Genomic DNA, 16,619 nt, shown 5'->3' with positions numbered 1-16,619 from the left:
TCACTGAATTCTTTTCTAGCCGTAGCAATTGACACTTAGAGCGTGGTTTTAGGTTGTGATGCACAATCCACAATTTTCACCACCAAACTGCAACCTTCCACAACATTTATGATTGAGAGTCATCTGGCAGTAAAGCAGTACCAGTATAAATTTTGCTGCCTATATATAGAAGTGTTTCAAATTGTGGTGCTACCCTTTTGTTGAACCTGAACTATTTCTCAGTTTTTGAGTTGATGTGTTTTCAATACATGCAATATTGTAAAGGGGCAGCAACAAATATTTTCTTTCATCCCATGTAGATTCATTCTAGGTGTAGCTTTGCAGTCCATTGTCACAATCCTTAAACATATATTCCAAAGGATTCACTGATATGCTAAAAAGGGAAAGTTTATTACATCATTGCTGCATATTGTCACTCCATTTTGAGGTTGTTTGAGGTGGAGGGAAGAGAGGAACAAAGAAGAGAAAAAAAAAAGAGACAAAAGTAGAAAAGAAAAGTCATAAATGATGTGATTCAAAAAAGAAAGAAAGAAAAGATCAAGGAGAAGTTTTGACAATTTTTTTATAACTACTTGGAACTTATAATTGGTCCGTTTTAAATATACGAATCAATAAAACAGTAACACATAATCTGTTATCAAAAAATTATAAATAAAATTATTAAAATATCATGATTCGGAAAATAAGTATGTATGTTCAGTAATCCAAATATTTGCGGCATCAAATTAAATAATTTAATTTATGGAAAAAGATAAATAATTGGCATGAACCTCAGTTGAAAAATCAAATTTGATCAAGCCCGTGAGTCTCTAATTGGTTAAAACAATTCTTTTCTAAATTTAACTTCTATAAACAAGTAGGATAAGTGGTCAAGTAATTAAGGTTTACTGAATATATTTGTAAATGATTTTTTACACTATTCATATGAGTAAAGCTAAAAAAAAATAAAAAATCAAGCCATGCAATAGCAACTCTTAATAAAGATTAAAAAATTATTTATATTTGTGATATTTTGTCTCATCACAAACATGATATAAATTCAGATGCAGATAATACTGCAGCATTTACCAACTGTTAGGAAACTTTGTTTGATTTGTCAGAATTTGTGATCAATCAAAGTATATAAAGGTTTTGAATATACCAAGAAATTGGCTTGAATTCATGCTTGAAGAAACAATCTTGTTTCAAAATGATAAACATAGTGATTTACCATCTCCACCAAAAACCTTTAACTTTGCGTACCCTAATTAATACCCTACAAAATAAGAAATTATCTACTCATTAACAATATCAAGTCAATACATTCTCATGAAACAAAAAATAACCAAGGTCCAACCTTCCCACAAAAACAAAAACGTATAACAAAAGTACAGAATGAGTGTTCACATAACTAACAAAATTCTGATCTCATCATCGAATGTTCAAATGTTTACTGTCAAAAGCAAAAGATAAAACTGCATAACATTTTTATGAAAAGAAAAAAATCTTTTGTCAAACTAAAGAAGTTTTCAAGCTTTTTATTGTAAGAGAAATAATATGAAGGTTTCAAAATGAGGTTCTGAAATAAAACTGAGTGACAACTGGCGAAGAACTCCATTAATTCAAGTGTATATTAATTTGTATATTTAACAATGAAAATAGAAACATTATTGAGTGGCATCTTAACTTTTGGACCAAATAGGCTGCACTATTTGCAATCATTTGTACTAAGAAAGACAGATAGATAACAAGCTTCACTCATTTGTTAACAGAAAATAAAATTTGAACTTATAAATTCAAATTTTATATGGTTATATATAATGAATTAAAGTAGCATCAGCATAAGAAGTTTCACAAAGTGAGGTATATTACGTGTCATTTGATATGGAAGATGTTCAACCTAAAAGCATCTCTGATTTTACATTCTAACAACTATGCAGTCATGTCACTTCTATCATTTTCCTAAATATTGTCAACATTCTAGAAGTATTATCTTAGGAGATAATCATAATAGCCAGCTAGCTTTTAGAAGACAAAGAATATCATCAATATTCTAGAAAAATAAAATAAAATGACTTTTAAAGCTTAAGAATGTTCCGGGAGTTGTTCTCTGAGTGCTGCATTATAGAATTTAAGAAGGAAAAGGACTAAATTGATTCTCAGCATTTGGATCAATTGAAGCAACCAAAAACAATGCAACATCAATGAAAGTACCATTTCCAACAGAAAATGTCTTTCCAAAATAAAAGAGGAAAGAAAGAAATCACTGTTACCTTGTTATCCCACACCATCTTTCCCTGAAATGTATGCATCTACCACAATGACAGATATAAATTGGAGATCGACATATATATCTAGCTAGAAAAACAGAATTATAGTTCACAGTGTTAATTTGGAGAGAAAGTAAATAGGGTTTAAGGAGGCGGAGGGGGAAGAGCCTCCACTTTGTTTATCATTCTTTACATTATTTTATCCAATATCACCTTTTTCACTATTATATTATAGACAATGATATTTTAACAATTTTTTTTAACAACTTTTTTACAATAGGACACGTGTCATTATTTTATTGATCTGTTTGAATTTATTCTAAAAAAGTATTTGAAACAGATCAATCACAAATATGCGTTGTCTTGTTAAAGAAGTTTTTTTTCCTTATATTATATGACCTACACTTGGCTTGCGCTGGAGACAAGTTCAAGAATAACTTGTAACAACAAGAAAGAAAAGAAAATGATGCAATAAAAATAGTAGTAATAATTACACTTTTGTTTGATGATATATAAATAGTTACATAATTTTTCATATAATTAATATTTCATTTATACATATATATAACTTTCCTTCTTTATTCAAATATTTTAGCCAGAATTAATGTAGACACCAGAAATGTAAAAACATAATTTTCTGCATATATAACGTTAAATTAAAAGTTTGGATATTTCCTAATGTTCTAAGCATTCATTCTTGAATGTTTTAACAACAACAACTATGTTTAATAGTTAAATATAATTATTTATTGTGTTCAAATATATATAATTGTTCATACATATTTTTTTTTTCAAATAAACAATATTCCCACCTTTTCACTCTTGCATTATTATATATAAAAACTTATTAACCTTTATGTTCATTTCATCTGAATCGCTCCTTGAAAATCATCCATTCTTAATAAACTAGAAACTACCCTTTGCACTTTTAATGTTTCCATCTTATAAGTGGACTGCACATGACATTGATGAGAGGATAAAAGTTTCAGCAATTTTATTTATAAAAAAATTGCACAATAATTAGATTAGAGGAGGATCAGCAAAAAAAACTACATCACTAAAGTTAGAGTCATCAGAACTTATAATTTCAAAAATGTGTTCAAAATTCTCTTTAGGACAGACCTATAGAATAACTCATTAAAATTGAAATTAAATAAATAGCCATTATAAACTCTGTTTGATTTCTAAAGAGAAAATATCAACCAAAAAAAAAGTTAAAATAATATAAATGTCTATCCATTCCAATTTAAGCAAAATTTTATTTTAGTTTCTTCTTTAGAATTTGAAAAAAGCTAAAAAAAATGTATTTAATTTAAAAAAGTTAAGGTAATTCCAATATAAACACTGAAATTTAAAAAATGTTTTAAAATAGGAAGCAAAATTGTATCACATATCCATCTTGAACAAATTTATTTGAATTAACAAAAAAAAAAAAAAAAAAAAAATATATATATATATATATATATATATATATAGATAATTTAGAATCTAACATAAATTTTATTCTAGAAAATATCACAATACTTATATCTTTCCAATAAACATAAGTATTCTAGAATCTAACGTTGATAACTAACATTATCTTTTGTGTTGTTGAAAACGTATAAAACTAAAGATAAAGGTTGAAAGCCTTGATTGGATTGCTTATCAGGAAAAGCTTTTCTGCAATACAGTGTATTACTTACGTATTCAAATCTAAGGGATTCCGTGAAAATTCATCAAAACAGATAGGCAAAAACAATAATAAACCAAATTCATCATTTTCAAATCTCTTAGCAATTTGTATTAAAAAAAGGTGAAATTGTTATTATATATTATTTAGTAATAATTTATTAGGAAGGTGTTGTTTGTCTTACCTTGTGTCGGAAGTGCAGACAACAATTTCCCTTCACAACTGGCCACTCAACATTAAATTCAACAAATTCAACAAAGAGTGAAAAAAAAATATCAGAAACTTCTTAATGTGTTATATATATCTGTTAATTAATTTATTTTAACTGGAGTAACATACAAGTGATGTATATCCAGTTATTAACTACAGTTGTTTTATCTTCCTCTATTCAAAGCAATGCTCAATTAATATCAAATATGAACCACCTTTCTTAACGAAAATTTGGACCTTATAATTGGTATAATTTTCTCCATTTTTTTTTTCTTTCTAAACAAATCATTTTATAATGAAAGATGTAGTTACTTTTTTTTATCACTAATAAATAAATAAGTGATATGTAAATAAAAGAATGTGATATTAGAAACGTCTCAATCCATATATAATATCAATAAAAACATCAAAGATAAGAGTTTAAAATCTTTAAATATTAAATCTCTTTTTTAATATACAAAACTCACAAATAACACTCAAACCCTTCACAAGACATAAAAAATTGAGATCCATTTTATAATCTCAGCAAACTGAAAACATTACAAAAACTTTATTTATGCAATTGTATCATAGAATTATCTTCAACTAAGATAAATCTATTTACAAAAATTGAAGTCAAACAAACTTCTGCATATCATCTTTGCACTAAAGTCAAGAATAGCCATCATTTATAATTCAATGACACATCTAAAAAAAAAGAGCATATTTTTATATTTCGATAAAGAACTTTATAATTTTATGTAAATTATACGAAATTTACATTATTTCCAATTTAAATTACATTTTAAAGTATCTTTTTAATAAAACAACTTAAATTTATTTAACTCTACATTTTTCTATTTTTGTCAAATATATTTCAATTATTATCAAATATAAAAAAAAAATCAATATTAAATAATATTTAATTATTTGAAAGTATTAGTTGATGATAGAATTTAGTTCACAGTGGTTCAAAGTAAACTTGTTTTAGCCAACCTCCATAAACAAATTTATCGGAAAGGTTTTATTATTTATTATTATCATGGAAATCTGTTGAGATAATTTATAATTACATGCTGACCTTAATAAACCTTAATAAACCTTAAAATTTGATGTTACATTTTGGTCAATTTTTTCAATTAATGTTAACTCAAAAATTTTCTTCTCAGATGTGCTTGAAAAAAATGACATGCTTTAGGAAGTTAAGGTTAGCTAAAAGTTTTTCAACCAACATTAAAAACAAGAATCTTGACCAAATTTGGAAAATAAAAGTGTCCTGCAAATGTCAACTAAACATAACCCTTGAAAAATAAGGGAGAAGCAAGAAAATAATTCTGATTAATGTTCACTAAGAAATAATCATAATCTTCATTACTAGAAAAATAGTCTTACTAATATTGATAGATAGAAGCCTCTATTAACATTAACTAAAATAAATTTTCACTTACATATGTAAAAAAAAAAAGTTTTACTAACATCAATGAAAACATGGTTAACAAAATGCTGACTAACATTATAAAAACTTACCTCACCTGTATTAATAAAAAAAGTTAACTTTAATCACATTAAAAAAACTCAAACTATCTTTAATTAAAAATAACCTTATATATATATATATATATATATATATATATATATATATATATATTCAATTTTAACTTTATTGAATAAGTTTCAATATTTTTTCTTTCAATATATATAAAAATCTTTAAATTATCTTAAATAATATATTTATGGGTTTTGTTCTTAAACTCAACTTTTTTACTTTTTTTTAATGTAAATTTGAACTCATTCTTGGATTTGTATCTACAAATTAACCATGATTTCAAAATAAGTACATCAAAATTTTGATAAACTTACGATTACTTCAATTTCTTGATTAACGTATAATTTCATTCTTTAATATCTTTACCTCTTCTAATTATTACAAAATTTTGAATGGTACAAACAGAGTTTCTATCAAAACTCACCTGTATTTACTGCTCCAATTGTCTCCGTAACAACCACCACAAGCTGCAAATTGTGATGAACATATAAGTATAAGAACAGACATAAATGAAGAGCTTGCAATCTAAAGTTTAGCACTTACAGCATTTTAAAGTATGCAGCAACAGTTGAACCAAATTCAGGAAGAATAAATACCATTACCAATTTTCGTAACCTGTGGTTTGATATAAATGTTGTATGAATTTTAAAATAATTTAAGAAAAGTGGTAGTGCATTGGTACAATATTGAAAAAAATGAAAATTATGGTATTTTTGTGACTACAGGCTGCGCCTGTGTCTGCATGTCCGGATACATTTGCCTCATGTTTATATATATATATATATATATATATATATATATATATATATATATATATATATATATATATATATATATATATATATATATATATATATNTATATATATATATATATATATATATATATATATATATATATATATATATATATATATATATATATATATATATATATATATATATATCTATAGAAATATAAATTAGCAATTTGTTTGTTTTACAGGATTTACACATAACTCTAGAGAGGTTTAGGTGTAAATCTTGGAAAAAGTAAATGGCTAATATTTATATAAAAATAAAAAAGTCCATTTAAGACTACCTATATAATAGGTTTAGGTCAGGGATGAAATGATGCAATGTTCATATTATCATATTCATCCTATATTGAAAAGTGTTAATGAATACAAATAGTTTCTTCTTCAATCTTTGAGAAAAACAATCATGTTGGAATTTATTAGAATATTAATTTTTCACAACGTTATGTTTAAGCTTAAAAGTAAATTGATTTTGGAAAAAAAATTATAAAAAATAAGCAAGTTAATAGAAAAATACTTATGTTTAGTTATAATTATAAGAAGGCATCATTTTCATTAAACATGCTCTTTGTATTTTTTAAAACAGCGTCAATTTATTTTAATAAGCTACTACAAATAGCTTGTTTAGCTATTTTTACTTTTCTTTTTTAAAGTTAACAAATATCTAAAAATATATAACAAATATTTTCTTTATCTAAAAAAGTCATTTTTTTTTTTCAAAAAATAAAATAAAACAATCCCACTCAGGATATGCTATATTGTATTAAAGTGGAGAGATAATGCATAAATTTAAAGTCTTGAATCCTAGGTTCTGAACTTTGAATCTAGAAGAGTCAAAAGAAATGGAAAAGTGAATTTAACTTTGAATCCTATGATTTTGATTTGGGAATGTGGTCAACATGGGTTGCTAATAATATTTAGTTATATGTTTTAGGCAGCTTTATTCGAAACTTGATTCTGATTTGGGAAAGGTGAGGTCAACATGGGTTAACATGGGTTTGCTAATAAATTATAATCTATACGTTTTTCTATGTTACACTACTATTTTTTTAATTCTAGCTTTTGTCTTATTGTAGGTTGCCAATACTGTACTAGGTATAATTAAATTATTTAGAGAAATAATAATTTTAACTTTAGTTTGGATATTTTCTTATATAAATTAAAATAAAATTACTCAAACGTATTAAGATGTTTGTATAATATATTTATCATTGTTTGTAAAAAGACAAATTAAGTTCATATTTTAGTAGAATATGATACTTATCAACTGGTTCAATATTGGATGAATATATAGATTTCAACCAGACATGTTGTTGATAATTCTTACGATGCTTTTAAAATGTAAGTTGATTATAAATTTCAACTTTGAGATAGGAATGTTACCTAAGCTAAAATACATCAGAGTAGAATACATCGGCATAGAATTAATGGATTCTCCGATAGAAAATAGACTTTAAACTTAATCTAATAAAATTAGATTGTAAAATGAAATTTACATTTCTCTAATATATTATAAATTAATTTTAATTTTATTTCACGTAAGATTTTTAACCAAGCAAGGATATGCTTGAAAAAATTAGCAACATTAAAAAAAAGATTTATCTTATAACATCACTAATGTTACCTAAGCCAACAAGTGTTCCTTCCGATCTATCTTAGCATTCCCAAAGGCTGTACCATTTCTTTATTAAAGACCACACCCACTTAACACGTACGATAGATTTTATTTTCCGTTACTTTTCAGTCCAGGAATAATAAACAGACATAACTGACTTTTAGATTTCGCTTTCAGTTTTAATTATGTTTTTTTTTTTTGTTTATTAGTCTCTTATTTAAATTTTCAATTTGACCGATTTCATTGTTTAAAATAAAACTACTTATTTTCAATCTCTTTAGATTTTGAATTACCTCATTTTTTATTTTTTATTTTCATGGGTGGTAAAAAACAAAAGAAATAATTCAAGTGAAGGTGATAAAATTATTGAAGATTCTAAGAGAATTAAGACCGTTCCCTTTCTTTACTTTTATTGTATTCAGGATTATGTTTTAGCTGAAGTGACAACTAATTTCATTTCTGATTAGATTCCTAAATTGGTTAGTGAGGGAGATAATTAAAACGGCAGTGTTTAATATGAATCCAGATAGTTCTCCTGAACCTGATGTTTAACCTTACTTTTCTGCATTGCTAAAGATCGTCTTTATTTTATTGCTAATGAAAAAACGTTGTTTATGGCTAGTCCGGAAGGATGTTCTTGATAAGATGATTAACATGTATATGGAGAAATAAGTAAAAGGGGACCACATAAGATATGAAACCTGACTAAAAGGTAAGAGATAAAATGTTTTCTTTTGTTGGTTCTATGATGTTCTTACAAGAATAAAAATTTAGCATGGAACTACCCTAGACTAACTAAAACCATTTAAGAAGATAAGTGTGTTAACTTTGTTATAATATCTACGAGGCATCTATTTGCAGATGCTAAAGTTAAACCTTTTCTTGAACTTTGAAGTAACAGTGAAATCTATCAAAATGACAGTTAAAAACAAGTACAAAGGATTGATAAAACAGATGGGGTTTGAAGCCGAATAAATTAATGGAAAATGGGAAGATGATAAGCGACAGAAAACAGTTGCCTATTAAGACTTACACTTTTTTTTTCTGAAAACCCAGATTGGAACATGTAGGAGGAATCCATTAAACGATAAACAAAACAAGGACATAATAAATTAATTATTTAAATGATATATTTAATACTTTTGCATCACGTCACATACCTATAGATAAATGATAAACCCCCTGAATTAAACAAATCAAAATAATATTTGGTCCGAGGCAAATAAATTGCTGTCAAGAGGAGAAGGAAGATGAAGAAACAGACAGGAGTTAGTTGTCTACAAACCTAGTACTATGTCTTCCCCTTTCTTTCAGAGCCCATATTGGGACATGATCATGCAGATGCAGGAGCCTTCAGAAATTTTGTTCCAACCGTTGTCATCTAATGATGTTCTTGACCCTCTACACGATTCTCTTTCCTTCGACATGGTTGACTTCTCTACAGCTCCAGCAGAAGGAAACCACAAAGAGGCAAAGAAATTGGTGGTTGAGTCTGAGGTGAAGAATAGGGATAGGTCATACATAGGTGTGAGGAAAAGGCCTTGGGGAAAATTTGCTGCAGAAATCAGAGACACGACAAGGAGTGGGAAAAGGGTTTGGCTTGGAACCTTTGAGAGTGCAGAAGCTGCTGCTTTAGCTTATGACCAAGCTGCATTTTCCATGAGAGGCCATAATGCTGTACTCAATTTTCCTGTCAAAAGAGTTAAAGAGTCTTTGCAAGAGATCCAATATACCTGCTTCAATGGCACTTCTCCTGCACTTGCACTCAAGGCGAGGCACTGCAAGAAAAAACACTTTTCAAAAGCAAAAGAGTGTAAAGGGAAAGAGAAATCAAAGCCATGTGTAGTGGTATTAGAAGATTTGGGAGTCGACTATCTAGAGCAACTTCTTAGCATATCAGATCAAAGTGCAAGCCCTACCTACTTCAACTAAATCTTGCCCACTATTTCTTTTTTCTTTTTCCTTTTGTTTTTGTCTATTTTACATAATCAACAATTTCCATCTTGGCATTTGTATGTATTATGATCTCTCGTTACTAATATACAAGTCCAGTGCCAATTCTTCTGTTATGGTATCCAATTAGAAAATTTCTATAAGAATTATTTGATCCATTAATTAATGTGATTCAATCCTTACTGCAGCAATTGGGAGCATGAACTTCTGTAGTGAATTACATTTTGTCGACTCTACTCTTTAGTTGAACCTGAATTCATTCTTCTAGAATATTCATGCTGGCACCTACATTTTCGATGCCTTTCTTATACAAACTCATGACTCATATTTCAACACCCATTTCAAGAATTCTAATAAAGTCACTATTCCAGTCATGCACGAAAAACCTTTTCATCCTATTGCATCACTATACCTAAGAAGTTCTAGAGCATAGTTGCAGTTAGAAACCTTATTGTCAAAAATAGTGATATTCCTATGTAACTAGAGTTCAATCCGAATCGCAACAAACCAAATCACTCGCAACCAACAGAATGTCCTTCTTCTGCGTAAGTTCATTTGGCAGATTCATGAGGCCCTTTTTAGATAGTAACTGTGAAAGAAAGATTTGATTGAAACATATTCAAATTTGTTTTTCCATTGACCGGACATCCAAAACTCAGACCAGTGATTTCGGTGTCAAGTTTGTATTATCACATTTTTTGAAAAATTTGGTAAAGTTTTTAGGGGTCTTTAGAGTTAAATCTGATGTCTGGCTTGTCCCTTAAATTTCTTTCTATACACACTTGTAAATTGTGATCAATCAATTCAGTGTAGATTTTGCAATCACTGTAACCAGAAGGATGATCGAAAGTATATATAATACCAAAAACAAATGTTATTAAACTCATTGAATACATCAAGTGTAACACAGGAAACCTAAAAGTGTGATGAAATTAAGAAAACGAAAACAATTGTCTCTGAATACCATATATGAACACATTCATCATTTCCACCAACACATATATGACTTCCCAACAGTATATACCATTCATTATACTGCAGAAAACATAAAATAATAAAAATCGACTCTTCATTATTTTCAGCTGAAGGATATATACACAGTGGAAAAATCTTATTTTCATAAATTTTTAATAAATCTTTAAATAGAAATTGAAGAAAAACAAGAGAATATTTCTATAATAGGTCATCACTGCAATAGGAACCGATTAAGAAGAGTTATTCTGTATGAATTTACCTTTAGCAGGACTTTGCAATTCAATACCTGTACCCAGAAAGACAAATAGATCACTAGCTTCATTTCTGCGTTGTACTTGTCAACACACTTTGGAGAAGATGTTCAACTAAAATTATTTCTTGATTTAACTTGCAGAAGAGATAAAAATTGAAAAATCAAAGGGAAAAACTATACACTGATAGCAGTCAGCCATTACACAGTTACACTCCTTGCAATATATGTCTTACAGTCTAGGTTAAGTAAAAAGGAAGATGTTGAGTATTATTACATAGAAAATTCGGATATCTATCATCATTTGCTCCCTAATGATCTACATCTCATCAAAATGTAATAACACTATATCTTCATGAATTAAACAAGGGCATATTAGCATTTTATTTCAGAAATCAGAATGTTAGAGATTTCAAGGCATTCTTCGTAAAAAATTACTAGACCACGGAATAAAAACAAACGTTTATAACGTTCAGATTTTAAGCATCAGAATAATGCTGGAAGAAAATTTAACCCAAATCTTAAGCATACTTATAAATTAAGAAGTTGCGTTTTGAGTGCTGAGCACAAAGCATACGCCCGTAAGAAACTATACACTAAAAGTAAAAAGCAAAGAATAATCAGTGAAACCCCAATATTTCCAATTCTAAAAATTTGAATCAACATGTCATTCAAGTTCATCTATATATGCAATAAAAAATAATGCCATGTACTATTTTCCACGATGAAATTATTCCATTTCCAGAAATCCCTGATACTGGAATCAACAAGAAAAAAAAAGAACGAACAAACAACAAAACATACCTCTCTCAATTCGACAATGTTTCCGTTGTTCCTGAAATATTTTCCTGAAAACAATAGAAACGAAATAAATTAGCATCATTAATTTGACTTAGTTTTGAGGGAAAAATAATAATGATGTGCTGGTGTGTGGTGGGGATAGGGTTTAAAGGAGGCGGAAGAACAAAAACGAGAAAGTTTCCGGTCCAAATCCCTCGGTCAAGGACAAAAGTGTCTCAGAAAACGAAATTACTTAATCAGAGTTTAATATTTATTATATATATATATATATTACCATTTTTATATTTATATTTTTGTGGTACATACATTTATAATTAGTTTCCAAAAGAAATCGAATTCTAATATTTCAATTACTATTTATTGTATTGAGCAATGATTAAAGTGCATCCTTCGTAAACAAAGGAATATGAAGAAAAATGAAAAAAAAAAAGTAACAAATATAAAAGGGTAGGAAAATAAGATTAGAAAAGGAAAAGGGAAAAAAAAATGAGTGTATTATAATTGTTGTTTATTATTTTATCCAGTGTCTACTTCTACACATTTATCTGGAGAGAGAGATTGGAATTCCACTATCAAGAAATTAATGTGGAATTATGAAGGAAAAAAAGAAATTTAAAAAGAAAAGTTGATACTACCACTTACTTTTTGTTTTGACTTTTTCTACTTAAATAGGATTATTTTACTTTTGTTTTATTTTCCTCTAACATTCATATGTGATCACAGAATATATTTTTCAAAAGCTCATATTTTGAAATGAATGCGTAGGGTTAAAACACAATATATTTTTATAATAAGTCAACTAACCTTTCAGAATAATTTTAGAAATTAATAACATATTTTTCTCTGTTCTATCGTATAATAACACAAAGAATGCCATTACCCATCAGCAAAGGTCTTTTACAGAACTTCGTCACTACCTAATTCCCAGAAACCTCATCATCCTACACAACTAACATATCACAAAAAGAAAATTTGATTCCAAACATAACTTAATAGAAGAAATCTACACCTAAATCCTAATTATCAGAACTTAATGAATTTTGCTTCTAAGCTATCATAACAGGTAATAATCATTACTTAATTAAAAATATGAATTTTTCACCTAGAACACAGTTTTTCAACAATACCAGCATGTGAGAGAGAGTTCATAACACCTAAACTCAGCTCGATTTCTCATCAGTAGTTGTCTCATGACACCTAAAATTACTTAGTTTGGCCTCAAAACCCAATGCTTTGATTAGGCTAATTGCATTCAAAATATTGAAAGGCACTTTAGAAGATTAAATAACTATAATCCCCTGATTAAAGCTTTTCCTTTGACTAATTAGAAAGTTAAAATACCTACATGAACAGTTATCAACCTTTTGAGAGAGCTTCAACAATCACAAACTTTGGCTTTTACGGTGCTCGAGCTTTCAACATCTCCCTCAATCTAGGAAGATCAAGAAAATTATATGAAAAATCCACTCACATCTCACCCATCGGGCTCCAATTCAAAAATTTCATTACTGAAATTTGGTGTCTGGAAATAAAGGACAAAGCAACTGAAATTAGAGAAAAACAATATACTTTATCCATAGATTTGGTGAACTAATCCATTCTTTTAGTTGGTTTTCCTTTTCCACGAGAATCTTAAAAAAATTAAAATGCCCTTACAAAACATCCAACCACCAAGCTAGCTACCAGGAAACATAAACCTAATAATTAATACTTAATTAAGACTTGTTTGAAAGAAGAATTTCGCACAAGGGTTTTTAAATTCAATTACATCAAGATGTATTCATAAAACTGGAGTAAGAAGATAGAGAAGAGTGACAATTTTGTTCACCGTTTTTATGTATAGAGTAGGAAGATATTTTTAGCCTAAAGCAACTAACTTTTGACCTTAATCACATCAATCATCTCATTGATTATCATCATCAATGAGGTATACATTTGTATAAACAATATACGTATATAACAAAGAAGGAAAATATGTAAATATTAAAGTTATCCTGGTCTATGAACCTCTAAAGCATGGCTATGTTCCCATAAACTCAAAAATAGGGTTAAACAAAAAAATCAAATTCAAAAAGTTTTTGCGTGGTGAAAAGTGACATTTGCAACATGATGGAGAAATTCAATTTAAAATATGGAATTTTGATCAATCTCCTTGTAGCAATGATCAAATAAGGGAGAGTAGGAAAGGCTTAAGAATTTATTTAATTCATGTTTCTGAGAACCCGTCTTCTGTCAAAATAAAAATCCACAAATTCATAATGGTATATTGATTTTGAAAAAGATGATTTATGATGTTAAAATTTGAATTTTAATTCAAAGTTAATCTTATACAATCAAGATCCTGGTGCACGTACTCTAAAATAATTTACTGGCAAAACTGCAGTGCTTTTTCATTGATCGATGATAGCTTTAAATAGCAATTGACTAGGAAATACAAAAGTACTCATTTATATTTTATATTTATCAAAATCAAAATAAATACTAGCAGACTCAAACAAATAAAATAAAATTTAAATAAAATTATTAATAAATTTCTAAAATTTATAAATTAGTTTTTTTATCTAATTAATTAATGTAGAACTTTCAACATATCTTCTCCTACTTTATATTTATACATTATAAATATAAATAAATGATTTAATAACAAGTGGATCAATAGATCCAACAAGAATAAACTCTAATTCATGTTTCTGATGATGTTAAAGCATAGATTTTAAATTTAACTCAATCTCACAATGTTATAAATAAGATTAGCACAATGAGATAGAACAAACCTATTTAAAGACAAATTTAAACAAAGTAAACATGTCATTTTCAATTATATTAATTTATGATTTTCATCTAATTAATTACAATTCTTTCATTTTCCAGCATTTATTGATTTACTATTTATGAAATGCATAATGATGATTGTGTCTATGACATTTGTTTTGCTAGGTTCTGCATAAAAATTAAACCAGAAAAGTAAAATATTAAACTGATACAAATTTCATTTGGAAGCTCACCACTCAACGGTTACAAACAAGTAGTTTTTACTCCATAATGCCTAAGAATCAATTATATGAAAATTTAAATGAAAAGTTGGTTTAAATGAATGAAATAAACACCTTTTTCATCCAATGAATCCATAATCATCCGATGAAGTGATGTTCCCTGCAAAACACACAGGCACAAGAGAGATTCAGTAACTTTGAAACAATGTAAAATTCTTTTATTTGATTAAAACATATGTTAGAAAGACTTTGTGTGGGAGAAAACTGAAAGATAGATTAACAGTGGAGAGGGACGGCTTCTACAGAAGCTGGGAAATATAAAGCTATATGTTTGAGAAATGATTATTACATATACTTATCCATTTTTTTAACTTACAAATTAAGAAGAAAAACTAGGATTGATTTCAAAATATAACAGAGTACTTTAAAAATGTAATGATCTCAGAAATATTTATTGTAAAGATTAAACGATATATAGTGACAAAGTTGCACAATAATTAAAAAAATAACATATATCCATTAAATTTAATTACCAAGTGTATAAACACAACCCGTGTGTATTTATTAAGGTTGAAATGTAGAGAAAATGAATGATTGTAGGAAAAGGTTAGTGATTATAGGTCTTATAAATAAGCCATTTCTTCATATGAAAACATTCCTATATGCTTTAAAACTCATTATACAGCATGGCATTGTAACTCACTCTACTTATGCATATATCAGGCAATTTTCAATAAAGGAATCAAAGTTATAAGCGCGAGCTTTTCTACTTCATATATATATATATATATATACCAGTTAAGACAAATAGTTGGTGCAGAAGCATCAAAACACCAATAACAATAAGATAACAACACAATCAGAAGCCAAACATAAACCAATTTCTAAACCCTCTAAGTCCTGTCTTTATTGAAATATCTGACAGAGTTTAGCATACAAACATTCTATACTGCACAAAGAAAACTAGAAGTAACTCTTCAAGTTTGTGAATTATACTTACATTTTTGTGTACGCATGATAGCTGTAGTCTCGCCACTTAATCCAGTGCTAGAAATGCACGTCCAGTAGTTGGTTGTCTTCATGACACAACGCTTCTGCCATAGTTGAAAATTTAGCTATATATGACTAACATAAACATGATTAAGACTAGAGAGCATTCAATACAGGATTAGTGCTTATTACCTTTTTGACGGAGTCTAACTCAAGTATAGCAGCCATGTTGAGACAAATTAGGTGTGATTGCGAACCAACCAATTTATGAAGTGGTGGTGTTACATATATATATACAAACTGTGTGAATTTGAAAATCAAAAAGTGGAAATTACTCAGGTGCATGCATTATGTATATAAACATGCATTATTCTCGAACTTTGGAAGGATTCAATTTGAAATGGAGTGATCATGACGAGAGGCTGCGCGTTTATGTGGAGTGTCCAGATTCATTCATTTGGGTGGTGCATTGCATGATTCATATTAAGGTTTTAATCTGGCGAAGTGCACAATTTGCATTTTCATTTCAAAAAGGAAAAATGACAGTAGTGCATAGGTTCAACAAGTTGGTAAATGTATACGATGAAACAA

General features: G+C 28.0%; 1 protein-coding gene and 1 long non-coding RNA gene across 2 annotated transcripts; one reads left to right on the top strand and one right to left on the bottom strand.

The window, feature by feature from the left end:
* Nucleotides 1-9,156: 9,156 nt before the first annotated feature.
* On the top strand, nt 9,157-10,329 carry LOC106770300 (ethylene-responsive transcription factor 1B-like). Its single transcript, XM_014656117.2, has one exon. It carries the CDS (start codon nt 9,360-9,362, stop codon nt 9,996-9,998), a length of 639 nt encoding a protein of 212 aa, XP_014511603.1. The 5' UTR covers nt 9,157-9,359; the 3' UTR covers nt 9,999-10,329.
* A 4,702-nt stretch (nt 10,330-15,031) lies between these two features.
* LOC111242317 lies at nt 15,032-16,367 on the bottom strand. Its single transcript, XR_002669114.1, has 3 exons — nt 16,221-16,367; nt 16,039-16,132; nt 15,032-15,198 (listed from the first exon to the last, which is right to left on the bottom strand). It is a non-coding gene; the product is annotated as an uncharacterized LOC111242317 (long non-coding RNA).
* Nucleotides 16,368-16,619: the final 252 nt, after the last annotated feature.

The sequence above is a fragment of the Vigna radiata genome, chromosome 8 (genome assembly GCF_000741045.1).
Source record: "Vigna radiata var. radiata cultivar VC1973A chromosome 8, Vradiata_ver6, whole genome shotgun sequence".
Lineage (NCBI taxonomy): Eukaryota > Viridiplantae > Streptophyta > Magnoliopsida > Fabales > Fabaceae > Vigna > Vigna radiata.
Note: the sequence above shows the minus strand (reverse complement) of the source record. Positions and strands in the feature narration are given on the sequence as shown.

Excerpts from the sequence above, each read along its gene's own strand:
- LOC106770300 (XM_014656117.2), top strand. The coding sequence starts at position 9,360 with ATGTCTTCCCCTTTCTTTCAGAGCCCATATTGGGACATGATCATGCAG.